The sequence below is a fragment of the Xenopus tropicalis genome, chromosome 10 (assembly GCF_000004195.4).
Source record: "Xenopus tropicalis strain Nigerian chromosome 10, UCB_Xtro_10.0, whole genome shotgun sequence".
NCBI classification, from domain to species: domain Eukaryota; kingdom Metazoa; phylum Chordata; class Amphibia; order Anura; family Pipidae; genus Xenopus; species Xenopus tropicalis.
This window is the reverse complement of record NC_030686.2, coordinates 38,141,993-38,168,111: the sequence shown is the minus strand read 5'-3', so window position 1 is coordinate 38,168,111 and position 26,119 is coordinate 38,141,993. Positions and strand designations below refer to the sequence as shown.

At 45.2% G+C, this 26,119-nt stretch overlaps 1 protein-coding gene across 7 annotated transcripts; it reads right to left on the bottom strand.

Moving 5' to 3' along the window:
* Window positions 1-1,032: 1,032 nt before the first annotated feature.
* Window positions 1,033-25,489, bottom strand: stau1 (staufen double-stranded RNA binding protein 1). 7 transcript variants are annotated; one of them, XM_012971772.3, is made up of 16 exons: window positions 25,285-25,489; window positions 18,283-18,563; window positions 17,021-17,145; window positions 14,193-14,261; window positions 12,568-12,724; window positions 12,185-12,323; window positions 10,413-10,578; window positions 9,544-9,642; window positions 8,258-8,470; window positions 7,515-7,658; window positions 7,280-7,423; window positions 6,729-6,804; window positions 6,261-6,583; window positions 5,522-5,644; window positions 4,938-5,023; window positions 1,033-2,149 (listed from the first exon to the last, which is right to left on the bottom strand). In XM_012971772.3, the coding sequence occupies exons 2-16, from the start codon at window positions 18,488-18,490 to the stop codon at window positions 2,062-2,064; spliced, it is 2,160 nt and encodes a 719-aa protein (XP_012827226.2). In that variant the 5' UTR covers window positions 18,491-18,563; window positions 25,285-25,489; the 3' UTR covers window positions 1,033-2,061.
* Between the last annotated feature and the right edge of the window lie 630 nt (window positions 25,490-26,119).

Below are 26,119 nucleotides of genomic sequence, written 5' to 3'. Positions count from 1 at the left end.
ATTTACTCTGAGGTCATCCATTAAACCTGGGGTTTCCAAAATAATGGCCAATAAGGATACGTTTTGGGGTGAATGCTTATTTGTGCCCTGGGTACCCCTGGAACTATAGCAGGGTGAATGTTACCCCAATGTTTCTATATATCTGTAACCTTGTTATGGGCTAAGGGGACCCAGCCTGAAGGCCAGTTAGGGGGAGATTTTGGGCGAGTGCTTATTTGTGCCCTGGGTACCCCTGGAACTATAGCAGGGTGACTGTTACCCCAATGTTTCTATATATCTGTAACCTTGTTATGGGCTAAGGGGGCCCAGCCTGAAGGCCAGTTAGGGGGAGATTTGGGGTGAGTGCTTATTTGTGCCCTGGGTACCCCTGGAACTATAGCGGGGTGACTGTTACCCCAATGTTTCTATATATCTGTAACCTTGTTATGAGCTAAGGGGGCCCAGCCTGAAGGCCAGTTAGGGGGGATTTGGGGTGAGTGCTTATTTGTGCCCTGGGTACCCCTGGAACTATAGCAGAGTGACTGTTACCCCAATGTTTCTATATATCTGTAACCTTGTTATGGGCTAAGGGGGCCCAGCCTGAAGGCCAGTTAGGGGGGATTTGGGGTGAGTGCTTATTTGTGCCCTGGGTACCCCTGGAACTATAGCAGGGTGACTGTTACCCCAATGTTTCTATATATCTGTAACCTTGTTATGGGCTAAGGGGACCCAGCCTGAAGGCCAGTTAGGGGGAGATTTGGGGTGAGTGCTTATTTGTGCCCTGGGTACCCCTGGAACTATAGCGGGGTGACTGTTACCCCAATGTTTCTATATATCTGTAACCTTGTTATGGGCTAAGGGGGCCCAGCCTGAAGGCCAGTTAGGGGGAGATTTGGGGTGAGTGCTTATTTGTGCCCTGGGTACCCCTGGAACTATAGCGGGGTGACTGTTACCCCAATGTTTCTATATATCTGTAACCTTAAGGTGTATGGGCAGCTTAGAAACAACCCCCCTTTCTGGGATACGATAAGAACTGGCGGAGCGAGCAGTATCTCATTTTTAGTCATTTATTATAGGACAAACACTACGTTTTACTTACAATCCATGGGGAGAAAAAAATTCTGGCTTAACAATGAACCAAAAAGCGTTACTGAAACTTTGCGAGGCGATCGTGCTTTACCATAGGCGGGGATTTTTTTTTTTTATTATTTCTTACTGCGCACGTTCCTGGGCGCAATAAACACAACATCTAAAGCAACACAGTTTTATATATAAACAGAGGCGGGTTTTTCTCGGCCCCACATGGATATGTAATTAAACATCTGAAAGCACCCAAAGAAAATCAAATCGGTAACACTATCGCTCGATCATATCCCGCAGTGCGGCCGTATAGCCGGCGTGCCTCACATACAAACAAAACTCTCATCAATTTAATTTATACACAAAACAAAAGAGAAATAAAAATACAATTAATAAAATGCCTAAAAAATGAAAATTTTACTACTATGGTTTTTTTTTTCTAATTCAACGTTTTTCCTTTCCCCATCCGTGTAGGGCACAGCACATAATTGTTTAATAACTAGCATGGTATAAAACAAGAGGAAAAAAAAAAAAGACATATTGTAGATACATATACACAACCACACGCGAGGATATGATCTGATCAGTACATGAAATGTGTTGAGGATTCTAGGCCGCTGGGTACAATTAATATTGTATTTACCGAGTCTCTAGACAAAACAAAAAAACATTAGTAATACCGAGACTGTTCCATTTTAGGGTGATTCTTTAGCTGTTCATGAATGTCTGCCCCCCCCCCCCTCCCCATTCACTATTGGCAGGTATGTGCAACCAGAGGTCGTCCATAACCCAAATACCTGCCATAAGTGTATGTGCATTATGGGGAGCCTCCAATGACAATGACGGTTCAGACTTCACAACAGCTAAAAAGCCACCCTGACCCCTGCTCTCTGGTTATACAGTGCCGAGAGGTAAATGGCGATGGTGGAAGCACTCTAAGTGACGAGGACGTTTTGATTTTCTTCGGTGCTTTTAGGATCGGGCTCAGCCGGAAGGCCTGTATCAGGCTGTACTGTCCAGTGTTTGTCCCAAGGTGTTTGAGTTAGCCGGTTTGAGGAGAGGATCACTTTCCATTTCGGGTTTTACACATCTGCAGGAGAACAAAACCTTGTTTAAAGAAAGGGTTAAGTGTGCAGCCTGCATCATAACATTACATACGATCAGTAGGGATTGGCCCACACACACACGGGCTAACACAGTCCAGGTACCCTGTTTGTTTGGAAGTGTGTGTGTGTGTGTGAGTGTGAACAACCAACACTGAGGTACAGACCCCAAACCAAACAGGAAGCCACCAACTGCTGAACTTCAACTCCCAGCATTCCTGGCCTACAGACACTGTACAGAAGTATTTATGAACAGAATGTAGGTCACAGGACAGCTACTCTCCATTTACAGCTTACGGTGTATTTGTAGCTTATATAAAAATAGGAAAAGTTTAAAGTATATACAGGTATAGGACCCGTTATCTAGAATGCTCGGAAACAAGGGTATTCTGGATAAGGAATCTTTTCTGTAATTTGGATCTCTATACCTTAAGGGGCACATTTACTAACCCACGAACGGGCCGAATGCGTCCGATTGCGTTTTTTTTCGTAATGATCGGTATTTTGCGATTTTTTCGGAAATTATCGCGACTTTTTCGTTACCAATACGATTTTTGCGAAAAAACGCGAGTTTTTCGTAGCCATTCCAAAAGTTGTGCAAAATCTGGCGATTTTTTCGTAGCGTTAAAATTTGCGCGAAAAGTCGCGATTTTTTCGTAGAGTTAAAACTTGCACGAAACGTCGCGCCTTGTAAGTTTTAATGCTACGAAAAAGGCGCGACTTTTTGCGCAAGTTTTAACGCTACGAAAAAATCGCCAGATTTTGCGCAACTTTCGGAATGGCTACGAAAAACTCGCATTTTTTCGCGCAAGTCGTAATGGCTACGAAAAAACTCACGTTTTTTCGCGCAAATCGTATTGGTAACGAAAAAGTCGTGATAATTTCCGAAAAGTCGTAAAGACGCCGAAAAAAAATCGCAAAAAATACGAAAAAGTCGCAAAATGTTCGTTTTCCAAACGGAATTTTTCCAATTCGGATTCGAATTCGTGTCTTAGTAAATCAGCCCCTAAGTCTACTAAAAAATAAATAAAACATTAATTAAACCCAATAGGGCTGTTCTGCCCCCAATAAGGGGTAATTATATCTTAGTTGGGATCAAGTACAGGTACTGTTTTATTATTACAGAGAAAAGGGAATCATTTAACCATTAAATAAACCCAATAGGGCTGTTCTGCCCCCAATAAGGGGTAATTATATCTTAGTTGGGATCAAGTACAGGTACTGTTTTATTATTACAGAGAAAAGGGAATCATTTAACCATTAAATAAACCCAATAGGGCTGTTCTGCCCCAATAAGGGGTAATTATATCTTAGTTGGGATCAAGTACAGGTACTGTTTTATTATTACAGAGAAAAGGGAATCATTTAACCATTAAATAAACCCAATAGGGCTGTTCTGCCCCCAATAAGGGGTAATTATATCTTAGTTGGGATCAAGTACAGGTACTGTTTTATTATTACAGAGAAAAGGGAATCATTTAACCATTAAATAAACCCAATAGGGCTGTTCTGCCCCCAATAAGGGGTAATTATATCTTAGTTGGAATCAAGTACAGGTACTGTTTTATTATTACAGAGAAAAGGGAATCATTTAACCATTAAATAAACCCAATAGGGCTGTTCTGCCCCCAATAAGGGGTAATTATATCTTAGTTGGGATCAAGTACAGGTACTGTTTTATTATTACAGAGAAAAGGGAATCATTTAACCATTAAATAAACCCAATAGGGCTGTTCTGCCCCCAATAAGGGGTAATTATATCTTAGTTGGAATCAAGTACAGGTACTGTTTTATTATTACAGAGAAAAGGGAATCATTTAACCATTAAATAAACCCAATAGGGCTGTTCTGCCCCCAATAAGGGGTAATTATATCTTAGTTGGGATCAAGTACAGGTACTGTTTTATTATTACAGAGAAAAAGGAAATCAGTTTTAAAATTCTGAATTATTTGATTAAAATGGAGTCTATGGAAGACGGGCTTTCTGTAATTCGGAGCTTTCTGGATAACGGGTTTCCGGATATGGGGTCCGATACCTGTACTGATATACAGATTCTCTCTCTCTAGATTAGATTCCAACGGAACAGCATTTGCTTAACTCCTGGTTATGACTTTTTAAACAAAGTTGCAAAGGTCAGTCACCCTGCTGCCTTGTGCTACATTGTTTTATTGAGTCGGAGCCTCCAGGACAGAGAATAGAAAAGGACAAACACTGCTTCTAATAGCAATTATATATACAAATATCTTTAACCATTACAAATTTGTCATGAATGTATATTGCAAAGTTGCTTAGAATGATGTTTTCTTTTATTATGCAAAAAATTATTTTTCGGGTTGACATGTCCCTTAAATGTGCATATTACTCTACCCGAGAGCTAGGGATAGCAAATCAAATAGCCAGGCATGGCAACTGCCACCCTCACTGCTGGGTCTGGACTAAGAGCCCAATGAATAGACTATGGCAGGGGTGCCCAGACTTTTCCCCCAGCGGTCATATTTTGGCCCCTCTCCACGTACGTACGCATACCCTATAAATGCGTTGAACCGCCGCACTTTCCGGCTTCGATGCGGTCAACCAGAAATCCATGGGGGATCGACTGGTGGACCACAATCAACGTTTTGGCCACCCCTGATCTATGGTATCTTACATCAGCCCCTACAGATTGCCAGGCCCGCCCACTACAATTCTCTGCCTTTGATTATCAGCCGATATGGGCTGTTTTAAGGAGCAGGGGTTGTGTATTACCCAATCAGAGACTAGAAATCAGAACTCACACAGACATTGGTCCATTTCCTGTTCTGGGCATCTCTGGGTTTTGTTGGTCCAGCTCAGACAGCAATTTCAAGATGTTCAATGCAGCCTTAAAGGGAAAACATGGAAAATATTAACTCCTGGATGAACAAGCAAGGCCATGGCAACTGGATTAACTGTTGTTACAACATGTGACCCACAGGGGGCTACACTACATGGGCCCAACAAAACCTATAGTATGTTTCATTAACCCTGGAGTCAACTATTGACACTTCCATTACTAATAAACCAGTGCTCAGAATCCCACTACTACTCAGCAGAAGGAGCCTGATACACAGAGGCCAATGCATTCTATTTCCCTGTAGGGATATTGTGTAATGAGTAATGAGAGTGGGAAACCAAACCAGTTAGCAGTACAGTTATATATATATATATATACTATTCACACCTCTATTAGGGAGGAAATATATGGGTATGAGGGTATTAAGACAGCACCCAAAGCACCCCATACAGCCCTGCCATCGGAGGGCTACAGGTTTATCACCTTCAGAGCCAAACACAGGATCCTATATAACGTGCAGAGCTAATTAATTCAATCAAGTCGTACCATATCGTGACAGGATTCCACATCCTTGCCAATGCCGTGGCTGATTAATGGCGGTTGAGAAGAACAGTTTATGAGAGAGACAAACTCATTCTTATTATTCTTCGGAAAGTCTTTATATTCAACCTAAGAAAAAAAAAAAAAAAAGCGACAAAAAATGCTTTAAAAAACAAAAGCCAAGAATAAAAAATGGCTGCAAATGCTGTATTTTATATACTGGACTTACTGTACCAGCCCAGAGCAACTAACTGCCCATCTTGTACTATGAGTGGGTCCCTAAGCTCAGGTGACAGCAGTATAGAACTCATGATGGGAATCAACAGAAAAGATGGGGAGCTACTGGGGCATCTATCTTCTCTACTAATGGGCTATCCGTTCTTTGCCCTGGTACAGAGGGTGTATTATTTATAGGCAAATTCTTTAAGTTCCCCTTTAAAGCAGGTGCAGCAATAACTTTTACCTTAGGGAGCATACAATGTATGGAAATACAAACTCAGTACCCTGCAGAAACAAAGCTTCTTCCCCTTAGTATCTAGAAAAGGGGTAAACAACCATCTTGCTACCCCAGTTTGAGGAATTTTCCATATATGTTATGGACCACTTAAGGTACAGTTCTATACCTACAATACAGAATATTTAAAAAAAAAAAAAAAGCATTTCCCATCCTTCCCTATTGCTGGCAGTTGTAGTCCTGTGTTGATGTTGTCAGTTCTTGCTCTATTGCATGTACTGGGCCTTTTACCTCTACTCCTTGGACTCTAGAGAGATAGTTTAGTTGCTCAGAGGGCCGGGTAAATGGACCGTGAAGCACAAGGCCAGCAGCGTTGTTGTTATTCTTCAGGATGGTGTCAGCCGTTGGGGAGATGCCCGCGTACAGCAGCTCTCTAGCTATCATGGCGGTCACAGTTGCCTTGGCCGGGTTGGGGGCCACCCTGTTAAATTCTTTGGTGTGAAGTCCTTGATTAACCCCAACCGCTTGTGCAACCTCAGGGACCATGGGGAGGATTCCCGCAGGAAGCTGCTGATGGCTGTGAAAAGGCATCCGGAACTCGTCATCTTTGTTATCTGTAAGAGAAGAGGGGAAGGTGATGGGTCTGTCAGCGCTGGCAGGAATAGGAAAGGGGTCACAAGGAACAGCAACATGAGCCTTATGAGGGAACAGCACTTCAAAGGGAAACTATCCCTATTTCTTAGAAGTGTGGGCGCTTACTGTTAGAAGTATCTTCTCCTGATCCGGGCTCATAAAAGGTCACTTTCCTTCCATCTCCTGGTTTCTTCAAAGGGAGCTACAAAGAAAAAAAAAAAATTCCCATAAAGCATCTGTGCATTGAACCATTTCATTACATTCGTTATCAGTGCATTCTTTCCATATATATATGTATCAGTGCTAACTGCCCAAGCGCAGGCAAGAATAGTGAAATTAAACAACTGATTAGTTGCTATGGGTTATTCTATTGGAGATATATATATATATATATATATATATATATATATATATATATATATATGGAATAAACCCCAAGATATTATTGCTAATCTGTATCGGTGACATTTCAGCTTTATCTATCGGGTTCTTCTACAGTCTCTAAACTCGATTGCCGGGTTTATTATCATTCACCAATCATATTATGGCTAAGACTCGAGCTGGGAGTACTAGGAAAAGGCCATTCTATAACATACTAAAACTGAACCCTTTAACTTTAGGGTACAGTCTGGATAGCCAGCCTACAGTTGTGGCATAGGAGGTTAGAGGGCACTTACCTTTTCTTCAGTCTTGAGTGCAGGTTTTGGGGGAGGTGGAGGGACTTTAAAACCTAGAAGTTCCAACATATTTTCAGCAGCGTTCCTTTTGGCGACTTTCTTGTTGGTGCCCATGCCCTCGGCTGAATGATTCCCTACTTTAACCTGCAAACAGAATCCAGCAATTAGCAAAAGGGTGGGAGAAGCCAACAGGTAAGAATGGTAGGAGGGGGAAGGAACGTTCTCGTCACCTTACCTGCATGACAAACTCCCGGCGCCTCGGGAGGCCCCTCTCTGTGATGAGAATATATTCGGGTTCTTTATCTTTCTTGGCTTGCTGAATCTGTGCCAGCCTGCTGATTGGGTTCATCCCCTGACCATATTCAGGACTAGTAGGAAGCTGTGTGAATAACAGGTAAAAAAGGAAGATATTCTAAAAAGCATTATAAAGTTTATGTAGCAAATGATCCAAATGGCTAAGCTTCACTTCCCTACATACAATGCTATATGGCAGCTCCTACTTGTACATATAAACAAAAGGCGTAAGGACTCCCATATTCAGTGCCCTGTTGGAGGCAAAAGGTCAATATTATACATAGTACTAGTAATAATAGTACTTATGTGGTTGCTATAGAACCAACATCAGTTGCAGGCCTGACGGATACTTTTAGATGCAGGGATTCGTAACCTATGGGGTTGGGAAACAAAAACGGACACCTGTGCTGCAGCTTATGTTTGGTCTCTCCATTTTAATACAATGTAATTGTGCCCTGTAATAAAATATACAAAACAAAAAAGGAGGTAAATAAACGGAGCCTAATCTGAACTAATTTTGGGTGAAGGTGTGTGAAGGGAAGGGAGACGACTGAGCAAACCTTGCGTTCTGTATATAAGACAACAGCTTTCCTATAAACAGCTAAAGCTATAAAAGTATAAATGTGCCATTGCTTCAGTCCCATCTTGGGCATCCAATCAGAATGGCAGGTCCTGCTCACTTACCTTTACAATGGACTTTGTTTTCTTTTTGATTTTTGGCTTCATTTTCTCCACTGTTGGAAGAGGGGGCAGTTTTCGGAGCTCCTCTAGCACGGATATAGCAGCGTTCTTCTTTGATATCTTTTTGCTCTTTCCTTCACCTTCACCCAGAAACTCACCAACTATTACTTTAGTTACAAAACTCTTCATGTGGGGAGGGCCGGTTTCCTTGGTTACCTGGAATGAGGGAGAATATTCAATGTGGATTTCAGACTTTTTTTTAGTTCAACAATAGCACAGGGTCACTTTTAGCCAATGGCTGGGTTACACAAACATATATTTACACACACTGTACAATCAGTCACCATGCCATAGCTTCAAAATTGCATAGGAAACCAAATACTTTTGCTCCAGAACATAATCCTTGAGGGACCACAGTACATATAAAGCAGGGCAAAAGCACACAAGTAACTTGTGTAAAACAGCTGTAAGAAGGTCCTGCAAGAGGAATATTACAGAGTCCAATTACAATTGTTATTGGTAATGAACATTAAGCCTCTTTCTTCATTTGACACTAGGAGGCGCCATAAAAGTATGAAACGCAAAGGTTCTTCCCGAGCTCCAATGGTTTCCCACATGGGAAAGTGATGCAGCGGCCATACCAATCCCAGTAGCTGGGACAGCACTGACCGGATAAAGTCAAGCCTTAGGGTCTGCCATGCTGTGTTGCTCACTCCCTAGGAGTCTTAACAGGGTATGCCACACTAGATGGACCCTTAAAGTGCCCTTACATGTGAAGATTCGCTCGCTTGGCGAGGTTGCCAAGCGAGCAGATCTTCACTCGATATCCCCACCTACAGGTGGGCGATTTCGGGGAACATGTAGGCTAATTCGATCATTTGGCCCTGGGGCCAAACAATCAAATTATAATGGCGGCAACGGGGCAGTCGGTCCGGGGGCCGCATCAACGAGCCGATGCGGTGCCCGATCAGACTGAATCTTTTAACCTGCCCGATCGATATCTGGCAAATTTCAGGTCAGATATTGGTCGGGTATGGCCCTACACGGGCCATACCCGAGAAGGTTTGGCTACAGAATTCAATTAGAGAATAAGGAGGTCCGTCTCCTTAAGGACACTGGCACTGGCACTCTCAGGCTAAGGTAGAGGGGTATAGCAGCTGGAGAGGAGTCTTCTCTCTCTCTCTCTCTAGTGCCCTGCCTCTTCATGAAGAATCCTATACCCCATGGTCTCTGTGTGCCACAGATCTCAGTCACAGAAAAGGGAAATGAAACAAGGGAAAAAAACCTACCTCAAAATTCACAGACATGTTCCGTTTAAGTGCAATTTCAAACACTTGGCTTATTTCAGATTTATTAAGATTTTCTTCATCTGCCGCTTTCCCGTTCACCTGAAGTAGAAGGAAAGAAAAAGGAAGAAATTGAAGATTATTGTTCCTAGGGTGCTAAGCACAGCACAGCGAGCAAGAAGCCTCACACACAGGAGCACGTATTGACATGCTAGAACGGCATACAAAGCAAAGCACAAGCCATTATGCATAGATATGACTGGGACTGGTATAAAAATGAGGGCCAGGGAGCTGCTCATCATGTTGGTAAAGGACAGAGCTAGAGCAGAGGGGCTTCCTAACTGTTCCAGTTAAAAAGAGTTCAAGCCCACACTTTGAGATTCAGCATTTGTCAGGGCCCCCTTGGCTTACAATAACGTTACAGAAATATGAAAAACAGTGTTGAAGAATCTTCTAGACCGAGTCTGGATTGGCTCATTGATGTGGTCCTTGCCCAGATGACTTGCATTACTTCTACCGTGTCCAATATCGCCCAGATCAATGTGGGCATATCTAGGAACGATTTACTCATTTGGTGACCTTACCAAACAAGCTAATTTTATTGATGAAAACTTATGTTGATGGAAGGAAGATGGAGCTGGGTGGGCAGGGGTTAAACTGCAGGAGAAGTGATGCAGCCATAGGGGAATAAAGGCATGCTGGGCACTACATACAAAAGAAGCTGGACATAAGCATGTTGAATTACTCTTGAAGTAAATTAAATTTCCATTTATGCATAATCCCCTCAGTGGAAAACGATAGGGCTTTGCACTTAAAAGAACAGTAACAAAATATCTATTGTTGCCCTGAATCTGAATGCAGGTGACCCATACCGCTGGTTTGTCAGGGAGAGGCTCGTGTTGTAGGCTCTTTAGTGCTTTGGCTGCGGCATCGTGCTTGGCGGCCTGCCTTGTCCTTCCTTTCCCATGGAACTGCTGCCCTCCAATGGACAATTCCACTTGATAAAGGATAGGAGCCACAGGAAATGGGTAGAAGTACCTGCGGGTGAAGACAAGCATGTAGTAACTGAAAAGGTGGGACTTGTGATTGGTCAGATTTTAATGCTGCTTAGTGTGGAGCAATGCTAGGGGCTTGTAACTGTCCAGGATCTAACATTGCTTAGTGTGGAGCGATGCTAGAGGCTTGTAGTTGGTCAGGATCTAATGTTGCTTAGTGTAGAGCGATGCTAGGGGCTTGTGACTGGTCAGGATCTAACATTGCTTAGTGTGGAGCGATGCTAGGGGCTTGTGACTGGTCAGGATCTAACATTGCTTAGTGTGGAGCGATGCTAGGGGCTTGTGACTGGTCAGGATCTAACATTGCTTAGTGTGGAGCGATGCTAGGGGCTTGTGACTGGTCAGGATCTAATGTTGCTTAGTGTGGAGCGATGCTAGGGGCTTGTGGTTGGTCAGGATCTAACGTTGCTTAGTGTGGAGCGATGCTAGGGGCTTGTGGTTGGTCAGGATCTAATGTTGCTTAGTGTGGAGCGATGCTAGGGGCTTGTGGTTGGTCAAGATCTAATGTTGCTTAGTGTGGAGCGATGCTAGGGGCTTGTGGTTGGTCAGGATCTAATGTTGCTTAGTGTGGAGCGATGCTAGGGGCTTGTGGTTGGTCAGGATCTAATGTTGCATAGTGTGGAGCGATGCTAGGGGCTTGTGGTTGGTCAGGATCTAATGTTGCTTAGTGTGGAGCGATGCTAGGGGCTTGTGGTTGGTCAGGATCTAATGTTGCATAGTGTGGAGCGATGCTAGGGACTTGTGGTTGGTCAGGATCTAATGTTGCTTAGTGTGGAGCGATGCTAGGGGCTTGTGGTTGGTCAGGATCTAACATTGCTTAGTGTGGAGTGATGCTAGGGGCTTGTGGTTGGTCAAGATCTAATGTTGCTTAGTGTGGAGCGATGCTAGGGGCTTGTGGTTGGTCAAGATCTAATGTTGCTTAGTGTGGAGCGATGCTAGGGACTTGTGGTTGGTCAGGATCTAATGTTGCTTAGTGTGGAGCGATGCTAGGGGCTTGTGGTTGGTCAGGATCTAACATTGCTTAGTGTGGAGCGATGCTAGGGACTTGTGGTTGGTCAGGATCTAACATTGCTTAGTGTGGAGCGATGCTAGGGACTTGTGGTTGGTCAGGATCTAATGCTGCTTAGTGTGGAGCGATGCTAGGGGCTTGTGGTTGGTCAGGATCTAATGTTGCTTAGTGTGGAGCGATGCTAGGGGCTTGTGGTTGGTCAGGATCTAATGTTGCTTAGTGTGGAGCGATGCTAGGGGCTTGTGGTTGGTCAGGATCTAATGAGGCCCTGTGTGGAGGAATGTTTGGGACTTGTGGCTGGTTGCACAGCCTAGTAAAGCAGAATTAAGGTGTAAAATGCACCATGACTGTACCAGCGAAAATGCTACTTTATGCCACCATGAAGCTTGGCTAGCAAAAGGCCTGAGGGGGCTCAGTGTAGAGGAACCAGCCACACAATGTAATGTATACGAGACCCATATGAAAGAATAAATGGCTTGCTAACACTAAGTACCGTGTATAAAAGGCACCAGTGAAAGAACAGAAATGCATGACTTACACCAATGTGCAGAGTGCACGGGCACTAGTGAAAGATACGTACCGTGGGGGGTAACCTCCGCCTCGCATATTGTAGTTATAAGCCGAGCGGATCCCGGTGTAGGGATCCAATGGTTTGTATGTGGGTTTCCTTCCGAGTTTCATGCACAGTGCGTTAAGTTCAACCGTTGGCGTGATGCTATCTGCAAAGGGAAAACAACCCACAAATAAATCTTAGAAAATCCATAAAGTCTTAACATGAATCTGTTGGGGGTTAAATGAGCTGCAGAGCTCACACACGGATTAGATAGGCGCGTTTAGCCTTTATATACTATAGTATGGCAGGGTCTGCCCCCCTCCCGGTGAGGCTTACGCTCGCATGTTGAGGGCTATGGGAAAGAGGAAGCAGTACATGTTTACATTCCGTATCAGGCTGTAAACTTGTACCTGGGTATTTTCTCTCACCGCGGACAGGGCGGACTGTAGGCTTGGGGTACTTTGTCCCCTCCAAGGCTTTGGCGGCAGCGGCGTGTTGAGCTTTTTTAATACTCGTCCCTTCGGCCTCCCAGTACTGGTCCCCTAGAGTGAGCTGCACTGTGAACATCTACAGAGAGAGAGACGGTTACTCAGAGACCTGCAAATACATTTATATGAACAGCAGTAATAATGGTTCTGTCATTAGTGTGCTCCCCCATCCCAACACTCAAACCACACGGTGGAGCTATTGGCAGCGGGACTGCAAGTGGCCACTCCCAATTCTTCAGGGGTTCATGTTCAGGGGCAATTAGATTACTTGTGCAACCAGTACAGAAGCGCTGATCCATATATACAATAAATACAAATATACAGAGAAGGAATGTTCTGGGCACACAATAAGCTGTACCCTCATACTGTACTGTCTAAGGGAAACACTATGGCACCTCCCTCCCATATGTATAAATACAAATATACAGAGAAGGAATGTTCTGGGCACACAATAAGCTGTACCCTCATACTGTACTGTCTAAGGGAAACAATATGGCACCTCCCTCCCATATGTATAAATACAAATATACAGAGAAGGAATGTTCTGGGCACACAATAAGCTGTACCCTCATACTGTACTGTCTAAGGGAAACACTATGGCACCTCCCTCCCATATGTATAAATACAAATATACAGAGAAGGAATGTTCTGGGCACACAATAAGCTGTACCCTCATACTGTACTGTCTAAGGGAAACAATATGGCACCTCCCTCCCATATGTATAAATACAAATATACAGAGAAGGAATGTTCTGGGCACACAATAAGCTGTACCCTCATACTGTACTGTCTAAGGGAAACACTATGGCACCTCCCTCCCATATGTATAAATACAAATATACAGAGAAGGAATGTTCCGGACACACAATAAGCTGTAACCTCATACTGTACTGTCTAAGGGAAACAATATGGCACCTCCCTCCCATATGTATAAATACAAATATACAGAGAAGGAATGTTCTGGGCACACAATAAGCTGAACCCTCATACTGTACTGTCTAAGGGAAACAATATGGCACCTCCCTCCCATATGTATAAATACAAATATACAGAGAAGGAATGTTCTGGGCACACAATAAGCTATGCCCTCATACTCAATAAATGGCAATCACAGCCACAGCTTGCAGCAATGAGTCAATAACATATAGCAGTAACACAGCTGCGGGGGTCAATATTGTGGCCTTGTAGTTGTTGACTCCTGTCATTCTGAAATACAGTCAGTTCCCCTCCAGGTTTGTAAGTCAGTTGGATGCACTGTTTGAAACACTGTGAATATGTTTAATGGGTACAGACTGGGAAGTTAGCCCCTAGCAGTAAGGCAGTTTCAATTGCAAGCCGGAGAGCTGCACAACAAAACATCTTTTATTTACATTGCTGTAACCCCTTGTGTGCTGGAGGAAAAGTCTCCTACATTAGGAAGTTGCCTACAGCAAACCCGGTCTGATATAAAGATTTATATGTGCAGATTCTTGCAAAGAGGGGAGGGAGCCAAAGCCCAAAACCTTACAAGTTGCGAATAAAATATACTGATAATAAATATTACCCACTTGTCTTGGGCGATCTTCTCCCACTCTCTCAAGAAGGCTGTAATCCTGCCACCGTCCTAGTGGAATGACCTGGGAAGCAGGAGACAAGGAGTCAAATGGCTTGATTAAATAGCCATTCCCAAATGATTGGGGGGGGGGGGGGCCTATACACTGGTCAGTGAGCAATACCAGCGTCTATGCATTATCTACAGAGGGTGAACCAAGAAAGAGCACATAACCTACAGGTATGGGAAAGATTATTTTGGACACAGAACATTCATTCTTTGCATTAACACATGAGTGGGAGCTGCTATACAGATAGACTAGCATAGGGGACTTACATCACCCACTAAATAATTGTGTTATGGTTCTCTTATACACAGTGGGGCAGATTTATTATGCAGTGTTAAAATAAAAATGTGGCAAATTTCATTTTACACAGCGTAATAAATAGGCCCCAATATACATGCTGCAGAATAGGATAGCACCTATAATATTGACAGGGGCAGTTACCCAGCCCCAGTCTTCTGCTGGTATTCAATGTCCCCTGGGGATACTGAACTAATTTTAACATAAAGGTTAAGGGCCAATGTCATTGCCCAATGTTGGCCAATGGCCAACTAGAGAGAATGAAGACGTGCTAATCCCTGACAAGCACTGCCCATTACTGCTAGTGTTATGCTGGGCCTGTTCTATGGACTCTGCTTTTGTAAGGCAACTACAAAAACTCGGGCATGACTGCAGGTATGGGACCTGTTATCCAGAACGCTCAAGATCTGGGAGTTTCCGGTGACTTTACATTCTTTGGATCACCATCTCTTAAGTCTAACTAAAATCAGTGAAACATAAAATAAACCTGATTGGATTGTTTTGCTTCCAATATGGATTTGTTTTATGTTAGAGGATCAAGTACAAGGTACTGTTTTATTATCATAGAGAAAAAAAAAAAAGAAACTGAATTATCTGATCAAAAGGGAGTCGGAGGGAGATGACCTTCCTGTAATTTTGAGCTTTCTGGATAACAGGTTTCTGGATAACAGACCCTATAACCGCATATGTGATTCTTTCCATGCAGGCCATCCCTCCTTGATCAGCTTTCAGATCCCAATCTGAGAAGGACTCGAAAACCAGTGAGCCAGGCAAGCAGCCCAGAGAGAGAGCCAGGATATCCATGTCCGTTCAATAAAATAAAGGATTTTTAGTTAGGGAATGACCCTTATTCCCTTTTCTAGACACCCCCTAAACCAGGTCTGGAGTAAACAGGCCCTGGCATTTCAAGTAAACAGAGACCCAAACAGCCCCCCACAGACTGTCTATGGCATCTTACAGCAGCCCCTCTGGCATTTGCCAGAACCTACTAATTGCCAGTCTGGGCCTGGGCCCTGGCATTCCAAGTACCCAGAGGCCCAAACAGCCCCCCCCAGCCCAATAAATAGTGACTGTCTATGGCATCTTACAGCAGCCCCTCTGGCATTTGCCAGAACCTACTAATTGCCAGTCTGGGCCTGGGCCCTGGCATTCCAAGTACCCAGAGGCCCAAACAGCCCCCCCAAGCCCAATAAATAGTGACTGTCTATGGCATCTTACAGCAGCCCCTCTGGCATTTGCCAGAACCTACTAATTGCCAGTCTGGGCACCAAATTCTTACTTGCAATTTTTGTTTTGTTGTGGTCATGCCAAGTCTGCCCCTGTGCTGCCGCAGCAACCAATCAGGAATCTGCTCTCATTATACTAACTGCACTAGACATTTAATACAGGTGCTGACTAGTTTATATGGGTTGCTGTAACGGGGCAATTATGCAGCACTCTACAACCATTAGCCCAGGGATGAACAATTTCCCCCACTCCAGGTGGGCACAACCCCCAGTATCGATTGCAGGATTCCATCATCAGTTGGCAGCTTGAGCACATGCAAGCCATTACGCACCATAAGTCACGATGACAAACTATAGGCAAAATAATGCTCATTCCCAATGAAGGATCAATGGTATATTTTGGTTAAGACAACAGAACAGTGGGCGGCTCAGCAGTCTGACCTGATGAAAACTGCCCAATCAGGTGCTGACAATTGCTCCTGAACTTACAATGCATATGACACAAACACCCTTATTGCCTATAAAATATTTTCAGACACGTATATACACCTTTTAACTATTTAACAAGTGGACTTTGGCCCAGTACAGGGTTTTTACATAGCTCTGCAACAGCACCTGCAACTATGGCTGCCTAATATACAAATGGCTGGTTTAGGGCACTAATGGGACTACACACTGCCCCTTGCTGATATTAAAATGCAAAGCAAAGAATCATTCAGTTTCCACATAACTGCACCAGTGCTTCCCTTAGGGGGGCATGTTCATTTGGACATATAGCACTTTGTTCAGAATTAATTGGGCATTGCCTAAAACTTCCTAAAGTGAAGCTAAAGACAAAGGCAATGGTGCAAACACAAAAAAAATGGTCAACTTAAAGTCCTATAGAAAGATGATAAGTGTGCTGATTACTTACTGTTCATCATATTGTTACAGAGGGAAGGACACCTGAATGAGAAACACAAAACGGTCACCTTTGTATTTTCTTCCAGCGTGGGGTGTGAAATCCTACTAAGAATTCTCTGCAGATTCCAGCCCTTTCCCAAAATCTGCCTGCAACCTGCAGCGCTGTAGTAAGTGTGTATCCATGTATGTCTTTCTACTACTGCACTAGGACTAATAATACGGGGTGCCAGCTCCCATCATCCTTAGCTAGGGTGCTGAGGCCAACAAGTTGGAGCTTTCTGTCTGCAATGATCATTCACAGGGAGTAGGAATTCAATGACAAACAGGGGAAAGGCAGGGGTAGAGACTTACCTTTGAATGAGCCGGACCTTGTTCACTCAGCAGTTTATATACGGGCTGAATTTTGTTGAAACGGGCTAACTCATTCACAAGACACATGGGGGTTTTCTCTTTGGGGTTTGCCATGTTAGAAGAAACTGGAAATAAAAGAGACAATACAGGCGCTTAGTGAGCAACGAGGAACGTTTGTTGTTTAGATCCTGCAGAAAGAAAAGTTATGATCAAATACAAGTTATACATCACACTTGGATAGGTTAAATGACAGGTGGGTTCCAGGTTGCTGGCTTAATTGCTACCTGGGTTACTGCTCTCCAAGTGCCGCCATCTTCTTTCGTTCTCCCAGGTGCCCCTTGTGCCTACCCTATGAGATGCATGTACAGTAAGGAAAGTTCTGTACTGCACAAGCACTTGCCCAAGCTTGATGGGTGGAACCCTTGGAGAACTGGAAGAATATTAAGTACCACAAGGCCGGTGCATTGTTTGGAGCCAGGGGTAGCAGGTAAGCAGTTTGCAACTTGGCACCACCCAGAGATTTTATCCGTCTTTCTTCTTTTAAGAGACAGGAACATGGCAAACATGGATTTGAACAATTTCATGACTTTAATTTTTATCAGATTTAATGAGAATGGGACACATGGGATTTAGCCACAGACAGCCACTGTTTTTTGCTGCATAGCAGCAGCAGACAAAATACTCCTGTCAACCAGTCACCTCTTAATGTTATTAAATGGAAGGCACCATGGGTGAGTAGTGGGCAGTGACAACCATTAGATAAAGCCATTTGCTGTAAAGACCAGAAACTGGGGAGATGCAGCAAATGTGTGTAGGCTCAACCATCCATATATCTGCAATTATACAAGGTATACCTGTGTAAAGAATAGCCCCTGTGGGCAAAGCAATGCTTCCATTACATAGAAACAAAGTTCACCTAGCAGGGAGCAAAAAGAGAATTTACTCCATTAAATATGGCAGCGGAGTGAGCACAGACTGCCCCACAGTACAACCTGCATAGCTACAGCTTTGGCCGATAATACAGAGTGTGTTCACGATGTGTTGAAGTCAACAGAAACCTAAGAAATATATTGCATTCACTCTTATAAGGTGCTTTTTGTTAAATGCCATAAGTAGAGATGACAGATGGACAGGGGCATTTTGACTGGCACTTTTATCCAGCACATGGCACAGCAGCAGACAAAATGCCCAGTGTTTGCATTAACATTAGCTAGCCGACAGAAAACATTTGTAAGTTTGGCAAAGGAATGGCTCTGGTTTACCTGCAGCTGGACTGCTGGATGTGACAGATGGAGAGGGTAAAGCAGAGTTTTGAAGAGGTCTACCTGCATTTTCAGAGGGCAGCGGACTGGCAGTAGAAGGAATACTCAAAGGCTGGGGTAGAGGAGAATGCTGGTTCTTGTTCAGGATTTGGCTCCCTGAGAGGGTGGCGGCAGGCGAGTTGGGAACTTGAGACATGTTAACGTCCATTAGAGCCAAGTGCTGCAGGTAGAACAGCGTTCAGTGCGGTTTGAGTCAGTGCGGTGAAGCTTGAAAGGGCTACCTGCAAGAGAAGGGAACATGTTCATACATGGTATGAATGCCAGGCTGTTAGCTGCCCACTGGCAATAGAGGAGCCACAAGCAGGACATAAATGGAGTAAAGGGCGGCAGCCGCAAGGGTAATTAGGAGGGAATACTAAAAGAAAGCTGAAATGGGGCAGAATAGAAAGGCAAATGATAAACAGTCTGCAAAATGGCAACTCTCTCCCTATACTGAGTCTGATGCCCTTCTAAGGTAGAAGCCAAACCCTGCTGCACAAACCAGTCACTTCCTTATATAGCCCCGCCCCTTTGGTATACTCAGCCTTCCTTCCCCTTCGAATAGGAAGTTGGTCAAAGAGCTGCTAATGGGCATGCTTGCTGCCTCCAATAGAAATCAGTCGGGCATGCACAGTATAGTATGTCATTTTGGGGGCTGTTTATAAAAAAAAGGGGAGAGTTTTTATTGCTGGGGGTAACAGTGCATGTCTAAAGTATCTATAAAGCCAGATACGTTCCAATTAAAGACCATGGGCTGCCTCATTTCTCCAAAAGGAACCTCTTAAAAACAGAATGGGGTGCCTCACTATTTTTAAACAATGGAAACAAGATCTACCAGAACCAAGTGCTATGAATCCACAGAACTGCAATTATTAGGACTGACAAAATAATAACAATACTTATATAGAAGTTTTAATATATTAAAAAATGTCAAGCTGGGCTCCAATGCTACCCACAGCTTTGCAACTGGGCAACAGGGCACAGATCCTATCGGATCCCCATTGTAACCAGCAGTCCTGCCCTGCTTTATGGCTGAGATTCTAGCTATCTGTATAACAGAGCATTCTGTCACAGTGGCACAGATCCTATCGGATCCCCATTGTAAGCAGCAGTCCTGCCCTGCTTTATGGCTGAGATTCTAGCTATCTGTATAACAGAGCATTCTGTCACAGTGGCACAGATCCTATCTGATCCCCATTGTAAGCAGCAGCCCTGCCCTGCTTTATGATTGTAGCTACACCTGATATTACTATGCTGTTCAACAGAATATTTACATTACAGGTTACATTATAGTCCTTAGAGAGCATCCAACTCCAACTATGCTTTTTCAATTGCTCTCTAAATGAACTTGCACACATATACAAGGCACTGCATCCTTACACAATCAGTCACACACAAATCATCAGCTACAATGTCCAATCAGTGCATCTACAGCTGCTGCTCAAATAACAGTCAGCAACCCAGGCGAGCAAAGGATTTATGCTACAAAAGCACAAAGCTAAGCTATACAGGGAATTCTGGGTATTACCTATGTATTATAAGGGATAATGTACCCCCTACTATAAATGATAAGGATATTATTAAGAGTTATACAGAGAAGTCTGGAATGGCTTCTAATACATGCAATCATTTGTTCAGTATAATGTAAATATTTTTTAAACAGCACAGCTGACAAGAGGAGAATGAAATAGAGAAAATGACAGCAGGACTATGAAGTAGGTGCTGCAGGAGGGCAGCTTATCCAGTTGCCATTCCCAGGGTAATACAGGGGGACAATGTTTTATCTTCCACAGGATCCAACATATAACAAGGACATCAGGCAAGAAACGATCAGGGGAAATGAGCCATGAAACACTGCATCAGACTGTACAAAGGATGAAGTCAGGGGAAATATGAGTCGGCCCAGGCTTGCCCAGCAAATTACGCTCAGGGGCCTCCACATCACCAATAATAAAGAGAAATATTTTTATGCAAAAACACAGCAGCAGATAGATACCCATTAGGAAGAAACAGGAGATCCCCACACTGATGCTTATTAATTGGGAATAAAACCATTAAATGCAGAATGGAGGCCCCTACTGCTGGCTACCCAGGCAGATCACTGTGCAGCCCCAGTGGATGCCAATCAGTGTGCCATGGCTGTAAATCTGATGTGCCGATGTGAGTGTGGGAGGTCACTGGCTGCCCGGGGAGTAGCAGCAGAAGTGCAGCCCTTTGCAATTGCTTCATTCAGTTACAGACAGAACAAGCAGGTCAGGGTAATTTGGAAATTCACGAGGCCAAGCTCAGCCTGATTTGTGGGTCGGAATAGAAAAGACTGCAATGTAATCAGTCCGATTTGGTTGCCTTAGGCCAGTGCTGTCCAACTTCTACGGTGCCGAGGGCCGGAATTTCTCTAGCATACATGGTGGAGGGCCGCTAATGGAAGCCAGTTTTGACCACTCCCCCTTTTGAAACCACACCCACTTCAAACCACACCTATTTTATCACAATGGTGGTAGCACAGCAAAATCCCAAATGCTTGGTCCTTACTGTGGGGATATCAACCATCATTCATATGTGATAGAATTATGTCATATTAAGATATACCCTTAAATTCCATATGCCTCCTCCTCCCCTGTGGATAGCAGAGCAACCCCCAGTACATAATTACACACCTTTCGGACAATTTAATGGCTATTTCCAACTGCTAACAAACTCCCACAACAAACCCCTGCCAGGTTCACCTCCCACAAGCAGCATAGGGCAAGCAGAGTATGGCACACACAGGCAGCACTCTGCCTGTCCTATGCTTTCTGTGTGTGCCATACTCTGCCTGTCCTACCCTGCCTCTGTGTGCCATACTCTGCCTTCCCTATGCTGCCTCTGTGTGCCATACTCTGCCTGCCCTACCCTGCCTGTGTGTGCCATACTCTGCCTGCCCTACCCTGACTGTGTGTGCCATACTCTGCCTGCCCTACCCTTCCTGTGTGTGCCATACCCTCCCTGACCTATGCTGCCTGTGTGTGCCATACTCTGCCTACAGTACCTATGTCTGAGATGTGAAGAAGTGAACACAGTCTGAGGTGTGAACACTGCAGGGGGTGAACAATGCAGGTATTAAAAGGTGTGAAAAACACAGGGGATTACATGTTTAAACAATACAGAAGGATTACAGCCTGAATCTGAGGTGAGAACCATGCAGGGGGCCAGTTAATCTCAGTACTGATACCATTTAATGCTTACTCAAAGGTAAGCCATCAAAGCAGCCAGACAGGTGGGGGGCCACACAGAGGGGGGTCGCGGGCCGCATGCGGCCCGCGGGCCGCCAGTTGGACAGCACTGCCTTAGGCTAATGCCACATGTTGCGTATTCTCGGCAAGCTGAGAAACGTTTGCCGCTACTGTAAAATCCTCCAACCTTTACCTGCACCCAAAAGCATGGAATACGCCTAGGTGCAGGCACATGTAGCCGATATCCGCTGAAAATGCAAAGTCTCTCGTTTTTAGCAGGATATCGGCTACATGTGTTTGCACCCAGGCGTATTCCATGCTTTCGGGTGCAGGCACAGGTAGGAGGATTGTACATTAGTGGGGCGTATTCTTGGCAAATGTTTTTCGGCTTGCCGAGAACACGCTACACGTGGCATTAGCCTTATAAACAGTAATCAGTCTGCCTCTATTCTATTCATAAAGCCACCTGGCAGGGGCAAAATTTGGTTGCAGTGCATTAAAGGACAAGCCAACCCAAAATACAATTTTTTGCCTAATAAAAGAAAACATAATTCTAAGCAACTTTGCAGTATACGTTCATCTGCAATGGTTTTTACCTTATCTGTATATATAATTGCTATAAGAAGTAGCATTTCCCTGTCCTTTTCTATTTTCTTCAACAGTGGCTCTGGCATTTGAAACAATGTAACAGACCTGTCTTTCTGGAGGAGACTGGCTTTTGCAACATTGTTTAAAAAGTAACAACCAGGAGTCCAGCAAATGTTGCTTTCAATAGCAATTGCATTTACACATAACTTTAAAAGCATTAAAAATGTTCAATAAATTCACACTGGAAAGTTGCTTGGAGTTAAGTTTTCTTTCATAACGCAAAAAAAAATAATTTGGTTGATATGTCCTTTAAAGCCCTGTGCTTTGTGAATACCACACATTTATGACTCCCTAGTTATACATGGGATTGCTTGCTATGCCCCAGAGGGAATACAGGTAATTCATCTGCAGGGTGCAACAGATGGACAGAATGGGTAGTGCCCCTGGGGAGGGGGGGGGGGTATTAATGGAGGCACAGTGATTGGTGCAGTGAATATTTTATGGTGTTGCTAAAACTGCCTCTGCAGATTGAATACACAGAGGAGCTGAGCCCACCGTAGGCACCCTAGTGTAGGATTTCTGTCTAACAAACCCAAATGCACCATTACTTTACAACCAATTAGCAATCAGCTTACTCCAAGTTAGAAAGTGAAAGCAGGGATCTGATTGGTTATTGGTGGTTGTACTCGCAAGCCTCTGTCATGAAATCCGCTACCATGGTTTCACGTATACTTTTTGGAAACGTTTCCCTGCCCTGCTGCCATATTTATATCAAATTTTGCCCTCTTCCACCGCTGCTGGGAGAAACAGCCATCTGGTTTCTAGGGTCAACAACCCCCAGCAACTATAAAACTCATAAGTTGTCTTTGCTAATTTTTTTTTTTTTGTTAAATTAAATTACGATTATTCAGACACGGTTTTGTCTGAGGGGGTCAGTGAGTTGATTTCCAAAATTCATAAAAATAGGGAAGATTGCAAACTAAAACTAAACTGTACCGTGAATTTCCCCTTTTTTATATTAACAACAAAAAAAAAAAGATACATTTGGGAGCAAGGGTTCTGCCTATGTAGCCATAAGCACAGCGGCACTGCGAGTTGCTGCAATGGGAAACACTGTGCAAGCGGTGACGAGAGGTCCCCTTACCCAATGTTTAAAAAGCAAGGGGAAGTTTGCAATTATCCAATTGCTTTTTTTTATATATGTTGCCTTTTTGCTTAAGGATAGAAAATGTAAATACTTTCCAATACACATGAAACACCAAGCTTCAGTTGTTCTGAAGTTCTCTAAATATAGGTGCTAGTGAAAGCAGTGTGTGTCTGGCTGTTTATATTCTCTGCTCGGCTGATTCTGACTTTTGACCCAGACCAGCTGAGAAGAACTTCTGCTACAGTGCAGAATGGGACAGAGAAATGCATTATTAGCAATTACATTTGCAAAGAACTTGACAATGGTTTTAAAGAATGTATATTGGAAAGTGGCTTAGAATGGCATTTTTGTTAATTAAGCAAATTGTGCATTGTGTCATTTTGGGTTCATATCCCCTATAAGTCTGGGTAAAGCAGTAGAAGGGCACCCATAGGGCAGAACTACACAGGAGCTTGTCCTCGCGCTGACAGATCACTGTGTGTTTGTATGAGGTGGTTCTACTTTGCCTTTAATATGGTAATTGCTGTGCATGTAGCGTATAATGTAACGCACCACCTCAGGGAAATGTGTGCAGTGGGTGTCGGAAATGGGGAGCACAGAACCGGACACACTCACTAGGTGAGACGCACTATAAAGTGGGGTATTTGGAATAGGGGTGCAAAGAGTTTACTAAATATGGAGGCGCATTACACAGGTATGTTGGTTCAGAGGGCACACTGGATAGGTACAGAGGGGGGCAGCAGCTTTAATGGCACAGTGGGTATGTAGAGAGCAGGAGGCACACAGGGTATGGACAGTACGGGGGGCACAATAAATATGTATGAAGGGAAAAAGCTCATGGGTACGAATACTGTAATAATGCACAGACAGGGGCGGCATCTAAAAAGCATATTGGAACTGTATAACAAGAGACACTGCAGATGGAGGATGTGGGTGCAGGGAGCACAATGGGAGCAAGAACATTGAGAGGGTCTATAGAGGGGCCACTGGGGAAGGATGTGAGGGCAGGGGTGCACTAGGTACAAAGGGCCCAGTGTGCAGGGGTTTGGGCGCTGAGGGCGCAGTGGGCAGGGGTTTGGGCGCTGAGGGCGCAGTGGGCAGGGGTTTGGGCGCTGAGGGCGCGGGTTTGGGTGCTGAGGGCGCAGTGGGCAGGGGTTTGGGCGCTGAGGGCGCAGTGGGCAGGGGTTTGGGCGCAGTGGGCAGGGGTTTGGGCGCTGAGGGCGCAGTGGGCAGGGGTTTGGGCGCTGAGGGCGCAGTGGGCAGGGGTTTGGGCGCTGAGGGCGCAGTGGGCAGGGGTTTGGGCGCTGAGGGCGCAGTGGGCAGGGGTTTGGGCGCTGAGGGCGCAGTGGGCAGGGGTTTGGGCGCTGAGGGCGCAGTGGGCAGGGGTTTGGGCGCTGAGGGCGCAGTGGGCAGGGGTTTGGGCGCTGAGGGCGCAGTGGGCAGGGGTTTGGGCGCTGAGGGCGCAGTGGGCAGGGGTTTGGGCGCTGATGGCGCGGTGGGCAGGGGTTTGGGCGCTGAGGGCACAGTGGGTAGGGGTTTGGGCGCTGAGGGCGCAGTGGGTAGGGGTTTGGGCGCTGAGGGCCCAGTGGGCAGGGGTTTGGGCGCTGAGGGCGCAGTGGGCAGGGGTTTGAGCGCTGAGGGCGCAGTGGGCAGGGGTTTGGGCGCTGAGGGCGCAGTGGGCAGGGGTTTGGGCGCTGAGGGCGCAGTGGGCAGGGGTTTGGGCACTGAGGGCACAGTGGGCAGGGGTTTGGGCGCTGAGGGCACAGTGGGCAGGGATTTGGGCTCAGTGGGCATAGTGAGCAGGTGTATGGGTGCAAAGGGCACAATGGGCAGGAATATGGGTGGAGGGTGAGACAGAGACTGGGGTGGGTACAGAAGAAGTATCCAAGTCGGGGACCAACAATTTCCCAGACGCCCCAGCGCTTTGCAAAGTCCCTGCCCAGTAGGCGCTCCCTCCCCCCTGCCAGTGGGCCTGCTCCCACCCAGCCCCGCTCCCACCCAGCCCCGCTGGCTCACCTTCTCTCTGTCTTCGTCCCTGCTGTGTGCCCGGGAGTGGAAGGGAAGGCGCTCACACCCTAGTCCATGTAGTGAAGCGGGGGCTCGGTACCAGGAGACCGGCGGAAAGAGGAAGGGGGGAGACTCGGACACGGCAAACACTAAAGAGAATGGAGAGCCGGAGATTCCGGAAGTGACGTCACCAGCCGGGCGGAATGGTTTAGGGGCGGGGAATGAAGGAAAGGCGGGGCTATAGTACCGGCTGGTGTGTGTCTGCTTGGCGGAGTGTTTGTGAGATGCGGCAATGGGAATAGGCTTGCGGGGATTAATCGGGTTTAATCGGGTTTAATCATGCTGATTACACTACTGGCACCCCCCCGGGGCTGAGTATCTGTAGTATTTCCCTCTGACATGGCTATGGCTGGGAATCTTACAATCAATGGAGCTGAGAAAGGTGCAAGGTGTGCGCTGGGTCCCACTTGTACCAACCAATCAAAAATGACCTTTTACTTGCCTCCTGTAAAAGCAAACCTTATTGGTTGTTATTGGTTACGGTACCCGGGCGGACTTTGTGCCTTTCCTTGCATGTGAGAGAATGTGTGAAACTTTACTCAGTGGGGGGCTATAGAGAAAATGCCTCCTATTCACAGGGGTTGGGGGACACCTGCTTGGAACTGTGAGAGACCTAGGAGCGATCCTCCAGCTGAGGCTTGCCCAGGCTGCAACTAGCCAAAGGCTTTCACATCAACAAGCACAGGGTTAACTCTGAATGAGCCAATCACCAAGCCCCTGGGCTTCCCATAGATATTTGGGTGGAATTCCAGAGTCCCTTTATGATGCCCTTCCCAAAGGTCCA

Coding starts and splice junctions, on each gene's coding strand:
- stau1 (XM_012971772.3), bottom strand. CDS start 18,490: ATGGACGTTAACATGTCTCAAGTTCCCAACTCGCCTGCCGCCACCCTC. Junction 17,146..18,282: donor ATCCAGCAGTCCAGCTGCAG/GTAAACCAGAGC, acceptor TTTTATTTCCAG/TTTCTTCTAACATGGCAAAC. Junction 6,805..7,279: donor CACTCAAGACTGAAGAAAAG/GTAAGTGCCCTC, acceptor TTTTCTTTGTAG/CTCCCTTTGAAGAAACCAGG.